We start from the raw sequence: 11,035 nt of genomic DNA on the forward strand, positions 1-11,035 counted from the left end.
TGTGAGGGGCAGGAAAATGGCGGGAAGGACGTGAGGGGTGGGAAAATGGCGGAAGGAGTGTGAGGGGTGGGAAAATGGCGGAAGGAGTGTGAGGGGTGGGAAAATGGAGGGAAGAGCGTGAGGGGTGGGAAAATGGAGGGAAGGACGTGAGGGGTAGGAAAATGGAGGGAAGGACGTGAGGGGTGGGAAAATGGAGGAAACACTGTGAGAGGCAGGAAAAGGGTGGGAAGAGTGTGAGGGGTGGGAAAATGGTGGGAAGATCGTGAGGGGTGGGAAAAGGGCGGGAAGATCGTGAGGGGTGGGAAAATGGCGAGAAGAGTGTGAGGGGTGGGAAGAGTGTGAAGGATGGGAAAAGGGCGGGCACATGGTGAGGAGCGGGAAGATGGTGAGGGGCGGGAAGATGGTGAGGGGCGGGAAGATGGTGAGGGGCGGGAAGGGTGGAGCGGACTCTGCGCCCGCTGTGAGGGCAGGCACGGCCCCGCGCCTGCTCCGTGATGGCGGCGAAGCCGGAGCGGGCTCCGCGCATGCGCAAGCGCTGAGGGCAAGCGAGTGGCGGGAAACCGCTATGGCGGAGGCAGCGGCGGGAGCCGGCGGCTCCCCCGGCCCGGCCGCTGCCCCGTCCCCGCGGGGTTCGGCCGGGCCACAGGAGGATGAGGTGAGCGCCGGAAGGGCACGGCCCGGCCGGGGGAGCCGCGGGGTGGCCGCGGTTTCAGGCTGGTAATGGTTTCTCCCCTCAGCGATGCCCCGGCGGAGCCAGCCCTGAGAGCGGAGGAGTCGCGCCAGGTAAGGGCAGGGAGAGAAATCGCAGCTCTGTGTGGTGGGAGGGGCTGGTTTGGGTAATTTTGGGGCTTGGGAGTTGGATTTGGTGGAATTTTGGACTTTCTTCAGCCTTGAAAATTCCAGGATTTTGGGGCAACTTTGGGATTTTAAGGCTCTGGAAGTCCCCAAAAAATCACAGAATTGTTGGGTAGATTCCAGGATGTTCCCGAGAAATCCCAAAACCTCCAGGATTTGACTGAACTCTCGCTTATAAATAAAACTACAAAAGCCACGTTCAGCGCTCTGAAATCCTTGATAAAACCATATTCTCTCATAGATCAAGAAACCCCGAGCAGGCAGCGCAGCCCCAGGTATCACCGAGTCTCTTTTCCCCTTTTTTGCGCTGATTTCTCCTCTTTTCCCCTCACACCCAAACTCGGCAGCGGACACTGAGGGGATTTTAAAATCACTTTATTACTATTAAACTTTAGAAATTTTAAAACCAAGTGACTGGGGTTTTTCACCCTCTGAAGGATCAAGAAATCCCGAGCAGCCTGGCTATCACCGAGTCTCTTTCCCCTTTTTTGCCCTGATTTTTCTTCTTTTCCCCTCAGACCCGGCCTCAGCAGCGGAGAATGAAGGGATTTTAAAATCATTTTATTACTATTAAACTTTAAAAATTTTAAAACCAACTGATTGACATTTTTTACCCTCTGAAGGATCAAGAAACCCCGAGCAGCCCGGGTATCACCGAGTCTCTTTTGCCCTTTTTTTTTGCTGATTTCTCCTCTTTTCCCCTCAGGCGCGGGCTCGGCAGCGGCTGCTGAGGAGCATTTTTATAACCATTTTCTTACTATTAAACTTTCAAAATTAGGGAAAAAAGTGCTTGGCGTTTTCCACAATGATTTCTCCTCTTTTCCCCTCAGAGCCAGACTCGGCTTCCCCTCAGGCACGGGCTCGGCAGCGGCTGCTGAGGAGCATTTTTATAACCATTTTCTTACTATTAACCTTTCAATTTCTCCTCTTTTCCCCTCAGGCGCGGCCTCTGAGGCGATTTTCAAAGCTCCCAGCGGAAAGGGCGCCCCGAGCTCGCCGTTCAGCCCCGGGCCGGAGCCGCATTCGCCCCGTTTGTCGCCGCTCGCCGCCTCCTCCCCTCAGCGCCGCCGCCGCTCCTGGCGCCGCTCCAGCCTCCAGGGGCGCCGCTGCCGCCGCCGCTCGCTGCCCCCCGTGCACCGCGAGGTCACCGGTGAGGCCTCATTAACCTCATTAACCTCATTAACCCTTAATTAGGGCGCTTTGCATCAAAATCCACTCTTGGGGGTCGCGGGGGGGTTGTGGCAGTGCAGCTTTTGCAGCTTCTCCCCTTTTTTCCCCTCACTCCGGGCTCTTTTTTCACGGCTTTCTCCACAAATGGGATTTTTTTTCCTCTCTTTTTTTTTTCCAATTTTCCACCCTTAATGGGACTTTTCCACTTTATTTTCCCCTTTTTCCCCCTAAATGTGATTTTTCCTCTCTTTCTTTTCCTTATTTTTCTCCTTAAATGGGACTTTTCCTCTTTCTTTTCTCATTTTCTCCCTAAATGGGATTTTTCCCTCTTTCTTTCCCCATTTCCCCCCTAAATGTCATTTCCCCCTTTCATTTCTCATTTTCCCCCTAAATGGGATTTTTCCCTCTTTAATTTCCCATTTTTCCTCTTTCTTTCCCCATTTTCCCTCTAAATGGGATTTTTTCCTTCTTTCTTTTCCCATTTCCCTCAAAATTGGACTTTTCATTTTCCCCCTAAATTGAACTTTTCCTTTTTATTTTCCCATTTTTCCCCCCTAAATGTGACTTTTCCTTTTCCCAATTTTCCCCATTCTTATCCCTTCAATTGAATTTTTCCCTATTTTCCCCCAATTCTTCACCTTAAATTCGATTTTTTTTTTCCATTTTACCCCATTTTCCTCTTCATTTTTCCCAAATTTTCCCTTTCAATTCCATTTTTCCCCTTCTTTTTCCCCATTTTCCTCTTCCAATTTGATTTTCCCTCTTTTCCCACCCCCTGCCCTTTCCCAGCTGCTTTTGGGGGGAATTTTGGGCCAAATCCCAGCGGAATTTTGGGGGAATTTGACCATTTTTAACCCTTTTTGGGCCAGACTTGAGCCAATCCATCAGCCTGGAGCTCCCTGAAGTTCAGCGCCTCTCCCTCCTCCTCCTCTCCAGCTTCCAGGTAAATTCACCCAAAATCCTGAAATTCACCCCAAAAATCCTGAAATTCACCCCAAAAATCCTGGAATTCACCCAAAATTCCGGAATTTTCCCCCAAAAAATCCCCTTGGAATCCTTTCCCCGCCTCCTCAAACACACAAAAAATGGAATTTAGGCTCCAAATCTTTATTGGAACCCCCAGAAAATCGGCATCAAATCCAATTTTCCCCATTTTCTGATGGATTTTCCCCATTTTTCCCCATTTCCCCCCATTTTTCCCATTTCCTGACAGATTTTCCCCATTTTTAGTTGCATTTTCCCCATTTCCTGACGTTTTTCCCCATTTTTGATGGATTTTCCCATTTCCTGCTGTTTTCCCCCCATTTCCTGACAGATTTTTCCCATTTCCTGACGTTTTTCCCCCATTTTTGTTTGGATTTTCCCCATTTTTGGTTGCATTTTCCCCATTTCCTGACAGATTTTCCCCATTTTTGGTTGCATTTTCCCCATTTTTGTTTGGATTTTTCCCATTTTCTGCCGTTTTCCCCCATTTTTGATGGATTTTCCCATTTCCTGCCGTTTTCCCCCATTTTCTGACAGATTTTTCCCATTTCCTGATGTTTTTCCCCCATTTTTGTTTGGATTTTCCCCATTTTTTGTTGCATTTTTCCCATTTCCTGCCGTTTTTCCCCATTTTTGGTTCCATTTTTCCCATTTCCTGCCGTTTTTCCCCATTTTTGGTTCCAATTTTCCCATTTCCTGCCGTTTTCCCCCATTTTTGTTTGGATTTTTCCCATTTCCTGCCGTTTTCCCCCATTTTTGTTTGGATTTTTCCCATTTCCTGCCGTTTTCCCCCATTTTTGGTTCCATTTTTCCCATTTCCTGCCGTTTTCCCCCATTTTTGTTTGGATTTTTCCCATTTCCTGCCGTTTTTCCCCATTTTTGTTTGGATTTTTCCCATTTCCTGCTGTTTTTCCCCCGTTTCTCCCCAGTTCTGTGCCCGGCAGCTGCAGCAGGACCTGCGGGGCTCCCCCGGATTCGACCCCGAGCTTTTCTCTGCCCAAGGTTGGGACCCAAAATCGCCCCCAAAACCCCCAAATTTCCCATTTCCCCCCCAAAACCCCCAAATTTCCCATTTCCCCCCCCAAAACCCCCAAATTTCCAACGCCCAAAATGGGGGGAAAAGCTCCAAAATTGGGGATTTTGGGGGGAAAAAACAGCGGAATTCAGGAATAATTAATCGATCATTAATTATTAGTATGAATTAATTGATGATTAATTGTTATTAATTAATTTTAATTTAATTATTGGGGGGGATCAAAAAGGATCCTGGGGGTTCCTGATTCCTCCAAAATTCGGGAATTTGGGTAAAAAATAATCGGGAAAATGAGAAAAAATTGAATTAATTAATAATTAATTGATAATTAATCAATAATTAATTGGGTGGAGAAATTAAAAAATATCCTGGGGGTTCCTGATTCTTCCAAAATTCGGGAATTTCAGTAAAAATTAATCAGGAAAGGAAAATGAGAAAAAATTGAATTAATTAGCAATTAATTAATAATTAATTAACGATTAATCACTAATTAATTTGGGGGGAAGAATTAAAAAAGCTCCTGGGGGGTTCCTGATTCCTCCAAAATTGGGGAATTTGGGTAAAAAATAATCGGGAAAAGGAGAAAATTTGAATTAAATAACGATTAATTAATAATTAATTGGGGGAAATTATTTAATGATTAATAATTATTTGGGGACAATTAAATTATTAATTAATGATTAATTAATAATTTATTTTAAATCATTGTTAATAATTAATTATTAATTATTTTTATTAATTAACTATTCAATTATTGACCCAGTAATCGATAATTAATTAATTAATTAATTATTAATTGGGGGGGGGAAATCAGAAAAACTCCTGGGGGTTCCTGATTCCTCCAAAATTGGGGAATTTGGGTACAAAATAATCGGGAAAAGGAGAAAAATCGAATTAATTAACGATTAATTAATAATTAATCGGGGAAAATAATTAATAATTAATAAATAATTAATTGGGGCCAATTAAAATTATTAATTAATGACTAATTAATAATTTGTTTTAAATAATTAGTAATAATTTATTAATTATTAATTAATTTTATTAATGAACTATTAAATTATCGACCCAGTAATTGATAAATAATTAATAATTAATTAACAATTAATTAACAATTAATTGGGGGGAATTAAAAAAGGTGCTGGGGGTTCCTGATTCCTCCAGAATTGGGGAATTTTGGGTACAAATCAATCGGGAAAATGCCCCTGAGCCCCTAAATCCCACTAGGATCAATCAGTAATTAATGGGTTATTGTTAATTAATGAATTCCGGCCGGTTTTTAATTAATGAATGACTGAATTCCCTCATTGCCAGCTGTGAAGGGCTCGGAGCAGCTGCAGAGGCCCCTAAATCCCACTAGGATTAATTAGCAATTAACGGGTCATTGTTAATTAATGAATTCCCCATTGCCAGCTGTGCAGGGCTCGGAGCAGCTGCAGAGGCCCCTAAATCCCACTAGGATTAATTAGCAATTAACGGGTCGTTGTTAATTAATGAATTCCCCATTGCCAGCTGTGCAGGGCTCGGAGCAGCTGCAGAGGCCCCTAAATCCCACTAGGATTAATTAGCAATTAACGGGTTATTGTTAATTAATGAATTCCCCCATTGCCAGCGGCGAAGGGCTCGGAGCAGCTGCAGAGGCCCCTAAATCCCTAAATCCCAGTCGGATCAATTAGCAATTAACGGGTCATTGTTAATTAATGAATTCCCCATTGCCAGCTGTGCAGGGCTCGGAGCAGCTGCAGAGGCCCCTAAATCCCTAAATCCCACTAGGATTAATTAGCAATTAACAGGTCATTGTTAATTAATGAATTCCCCCATCATTGCCAGCTGTGCAGGGCTCGGAGCAGCTGCAGAGGCCCCTAAATCCCAGTAGGATCAATTAGCAATTAACAGGTCATTGTTAATTAATGAATTCCCCCATCATTGCCAGCGGCGAAGGGCTCGGAGCAGCTGCAGAGGCCCCTAAATCCCTAAATCCCAGTCGGATCAATTAGCAATTAACGGGTCATTGTTAATTAATGAATTCCCCATTGCCAGCGGCGAAGGGCTCGGAGCAGCTGCAGAGGCCCCTAAATCCCACTAGGATCAATTAGCAATTAACAGGTCATTGTTAATTAATGAATTCCCCTCATTGCCAGCTGTGCAGGGCTCGGAGCAGCTGCAGAGGCCCCTAAATCCCACTACAATTAATTAGCAATTAACAGGTCATTGTTAATTAATGAATTCCCCCATTGCCAGCGGCGAAGGGCTCGGAGCAGCTGCAGAGGCTCCTGCAGAGGCTGCTCCAGGACGGGACCCTCGGGAGCTGCCTGGAACCAGCCCCAGGGTGAGGATTGGGGCAAAAAAACCCAAAATTGGGAATTCGGGGGGAAAAGGGGGAAAATCGGGAAATTTGGGGTTGGGATGGGGAAAAAAGACAAAAAAATCGGGAATTTTGGGGTTGGAATGGGGAAAAAATTGGGAATTTTGGGGTTGGAATGGGGAAAAAATTGGGAATTTTGGGGTTGGAATAGGGAAAAAATTGGGAATTTTGGGGTTGGGAAAGGGGAAAAATGGGGAAATTTGGGGTTTGGAAAGGGGAAAAAAGAAACAAAAATTGGGAAGTTTGGGGTTGGAATGGGGAAAAAAACCAAAAATGGGGAATTTTGGGGTTGGAAAGGGGAAAAAATTGGGAATTTTGGGGTTGGGAAAGGGGAAAAAATTGGGAATTTTGGGGTTGGGAAGGGGGAAAAATTGGGAATTTTGGGGTTGGGAAAGGGAAAAAATTGGGAATTTTGGGGTTGGGATGGGGAAAAATTGGGAATTTTGGGGTTTGGAATGGGGAAAAAAGAACCAAAAATGGGGGATTTTGGGGTTGGAAAAGGGAAAAAATTGGGAATTTTGGTGTTTGGAAAGGGGAAAAAAGAACCAAAAATTGGGAATTTTGGGGTTGGAATGGGGAAAAAAGAACCAAAAATTGGGAATTTTGGGGAATTTTCTCTGGGTTTGCCCCAGAATTTTGGGATTTCTGGGAATTTTGGGTCCTTTCCCGCAGGGATTGCCTGGATCCGGCCCTGGAGGGACCCGTGGGGCAGGTGAAGCTGCTCATGGCCAGGTGGGGACATTGGGGACATGGGGGACACCTGGGGACACCTGGGGACATTTGGGGACACCTGGGACACTTGGGGACACCTGGGGACATTGGGGACATGGGGGACACCTGGGGACACCTGGGGACATTGGGGACATTGGGGCCACCCCTAAGGACACATTGGGGACACCTGGGGACGTCTTGGGGACATCTGGGACTCACCTGGGGACACCTCGGGGACACCTGGGACAAACTTGGGGACATTTGGGACACACATGGGACCCTTGGGGACACCTGGGACACACCTGGGGACATCCCTAAGGACACATTGGGGACGCCTGGGACATCTGGGGACACCTTGGGGACATTGGGGATACCTTGGGGACACCTGGGGGACACCTGGGACTCACCTGGGGACACCTTGGGGACAGCTGGGACACACCTAGGACACGTGGGGGACACACCTGGGGACATTGGGGACACCTGGGACACACCTGTCCCTCTGTCCCTCTGTCCCTGTCCCCCTGTCCCTCTGTCCCCCTGTCCCTTTGTCCCCGTGTCCCTCTGTCCCTCTGTCCCTGTCCCCCTGTCCCCCTGTCCCTCTGTCCCTCTGTCCCCCTGTCCCTGTCCCTCTGTCCCCCTGTCCCTCTGTCCCTGTCCCTCTGTCCCCCTGTCCCTCTGTCCCTCTGTCCCCCTGTCCGTCTGTCCCCCTGTCCCCCTGTCCCTTTGTCCCCGTGTCCCTCTGTCCCCGTGTCCCCCTGTCCCCCTGTCCCCCTGTCCCTCTGTCCCCCTGTCCCTGTCCCCCTGTCCCCCTGTCCGTCTGTCCGTCTGTCCCCGCAGTCTCTCGGGGGAGCTCCAGGCCTGGGATCGGCTCCTGCAGCAGCACCGGGAGCGCAACCAGGAGGCCTCGGGGTGAGGGGGCCCAGGGAGCCCCAAATTCCCCTCTTGGACCCCAAAATCCCCTCTTGAACCCCAAAATCCCCTCTTGAACCCAAAATTCCCCTTTTGAACCCCAAAATTCCACATTGGTCCCCAAAATTCCCCTTTTGAACCCCAAAATTCCCCCTTTAACCCCAAATTCCCCCTTTAACCCCAAATTCCCCTTTTGAACCCCAAAATTCCCCCCTTTAACACCAAAATTCCCACATTTGTCCCCAAAATCCCACAGGGAGCCCCAAAATTCCCCTTTGAACCCCAAAATTCCCCTTCTTAACCCCAAAACCCTAAAGGGAGCCCCAAATTTCCCCCCTTTTAACCCCAAAATTCCCCCTTTAATCCCAAAATTCACACATTGGTCCCCAAATTTCCCCTTCTTAACCCCAAATTCCCCTTTTTAACCCCAAAATTCCCCTTTTGAACCCCAAATTTCCCCCGTTGAACCCCAAATTCCCCCTTTGAACCCCAAAATTCCCACATTGCTCCCCAAAATCCCACAGTGACCCCCAAAATTCCCAAATTTACCCCCAAAATCCCCAAATTTACCCCCAAAATTCCCACATTTCCCACCTCAAATTCCCAAATTCCCCCTTTGAGCCCCCAAAATTCCCACATTCATCCCCAAAATTCCCCATTTTATCCCAAAATTCCCCACTTTTATTCCCAAAATTCCCACCTCAAATCCCAAAATCCCCAAATTTATCCCCAAAATCCCCAAATTTATCCCCAAAATCCCCAAATTTATCCCCAAACCCCCATTTTCCCCCCAAATCCCCTAAAATCCCCATTTCCCTCAAAATCCCAATTTTTCTCCATTTTCCCCCATTTCCCCCAAATCCCCATTTTGCCCAAAATCCCCATTTTCCCCATTTTTCCCAAATCCCCATTTTCCCCCATTTTCCCCCCATTTTTCCCAAATCCTCATTTTCCCCATTTTTCCCCATTTTGCCCCAAATCCCCATTTTTCCCCATTTTTTTCCCCATTTTCCCAAATCCCCATTTTCCCCCATTTTTTCCCTAAATCCCCATTTTTCCCAAATCCCCAAAATCCCCATTTTCCCCCATTTTTCCCAAATCCCCATTTTCCCCCATTTTCTCCCATTTCCCCCCAAATCCCCATTTCCCCCCAAATCCCCATTTTGCCCCAAATCCCCATTTCCCCCATTTTCCCCATTTCCCCCCAAATCCCCATTTTTCCCCCATTTTCCCCATTTCCCCCCAAATCCCCATTTTTTCCCCCATTTTCCCCATTTCCCCCAAATCCCCATTTCCCCCCAAATCCCCATTTTCCCCCATTTCCCCCAAATCCCCATTTTGCCCAAAATCCCCATTTTTTCCCCCATTTCCCCCCATTTTTCCCAAATCCCCATTTTCCCCCATTTTCCCCCATTTTTCCCAAATCCCCATTTCCCCCATTTTCCCCATTTCCCCCCAAATCCCCATTTTTCCCCCATTTTCCCCATTTCCCCCCAAATCTCCATTTTTCCCAAATCCCCATTTTTTCCCCCATTTTCCCCCATTTCCCCCCAAATCCCCATTTTGCCCAAAATCCCCATTTTTTCCCCCATTTCCCCCCAGGTTCCTGCAGCAGCTCCGCTCTGGCCCCGCCCCCTTTGCCCCTCCCCCCGCTCTCCCCTCCCCCCTCGCGGGCCCCAGACCCGACTACGGCTCCGTCCTGGCCCAGCAGCGCCCGGCCCTGCACCAGCTCCGCCTCCTGGTCAGAATTCTGCGGCGAAAAACCCCAATTTCGGCAAAATCCCCCAATTTCCCCCCAGTTTTTGGGGATTTTTTGCGGAATTTTTGGGTTTTTCCCAGGTGGATGAGGCACAACAAGCCGGGAAAATGGTGCTGGAATTCCACCAGCAGAGCAAGAGCTTCCTCAGCGGCCTCTCGGAGCAGCTGGGTGAGAAAAAAACCCCAAAAATTCGCCCAAAATTGCCCAAAATCCTGGAAATTTTGGGCGGGAAATTTTTGGGGTTTTTTTTTGCAGCTTCCAGAGCGTTCCGGAGGCTGCAGGGATCCCCAGCGCGGAAGTTGCTGCAGAAGAGGCCCCAGAAGGCGCTGCCCGAGGAGAGGGAATGAAAATAAAAAAAGGAAAATCCCAAAATTTCTCGGTTTTGCCTCAAAATGTTCCCGGGTTTTGGGCTTTACGTCGGCGCTTCCGGGTTTGGGGGTGCGCGGCGGTGATTGGTTGCTGGGGGTGTCAATCAGAGGGATCAGCCAATCAAAGAGCGGAGGGGGTGAGACCCTTCCTGAGGTGTTTTTCTTCCGGGTTTGGGCGGTACTTTGTTCTGATTGGCCCTCGTTTGCGTCAATCAAAATGATTGATAAGGGATTTTGGGGTTTTGGGTTTGGGGGTCCCGGGATTTGGGGGGGTTTTGGTTTGGGGGTCCCGGGATTTTGGGGCCCCAGAAAAACTCCAGGGATCCCAAAAAAATCAAAAATTCCCCAGAATGGGAGATGCACAAACGGCTCTGCTATGGGAAATCTGGGTTCTGAGCACAGGAAAACTCCAGGGATCCCAAAAAACCTGAAAATTCTGCTGAAAAACCTGAAAATCCCATTGAAAAGCTGAAAATCGTGCTGAGAAACCTCCCTGGGATCCCAAAACCTCAAAAATGCTGTTGGGAACCCCCCTGGATTTCCTGGAAAACAGCAGAAATTCCTATAAAACAGCGAAATTCCTTGGGAAAACAGTGGAAAATAGCAGAAATGCCCAGGAAAAATGGAGGGATTTCTTCTAAAACAACACAATTGCCAGGAAAAATGGTAGGATTTCCTGGAAAACCGCAGAATTCCCAGGAAAACTGAGGGATTTGGAGGATAAAAACGAGATTTGACTGTAGAACAGCGGTGTTCCCGAGGAAGGAGGAACCCAGCAGAATTCCCAGGAATTTCCAGGAAAATTGTGACTTTTTTTTCTGAGGGAAAACAGCGGAATTCCAAGGAAAAGCGGGACTCGCCCTCACAGGTGCTAATTAACT

The 11,035-nt window shown here is 47.7% G+C and overlaps 1 protein-coding gene across 1 annotated transcript; it reads left to right on the forward strand.

The window, feature by feature from the left end:
• Positions 1 to 494: 494 nt before the first annotated feature.
• Positions 495 to 10,153, forward strand: DSN1 (DSN1 component of MIS12 kinetochore complex). The gene is given in 12 exon segments (XM_066570473.1): positions 495 to 534; positions 537 to 655; positions 738 to 783; positions 1,796 to 2,005; positions 2,895 to 2,968; positions 3,939 to 4,011; positions 6,284 to 6,371; positions 7,080 to 7,139; positions 7,956 to 8,027; positions 9,630 to 9,768; positions 9,867 to 9,954; positions 10,042 to 10,153. Coding segments are annotated over 12 exon segments (1,101 nt in total). The 3' UTR covers positions 10,134 to 10,153.
• Positions 10,154 to 11,035: the final 882 nt, after the last annotated feature.

Source organism: Molothrus aeneus, unplaced genomic scaffold (assembly GCF_037042795.1).
Source record: "Molothrus aeneus isolate 106 unplaced genomic scaffold, BPBGC_Maene_1.0 scaffold_30, whole genome shotgun sequence".
Lineage (NCBI taxonomy): Eukaryota > Metazoa > Chordata > Aves > Passeriformes > Icteridae > Molothrus > Molothrus aeneus.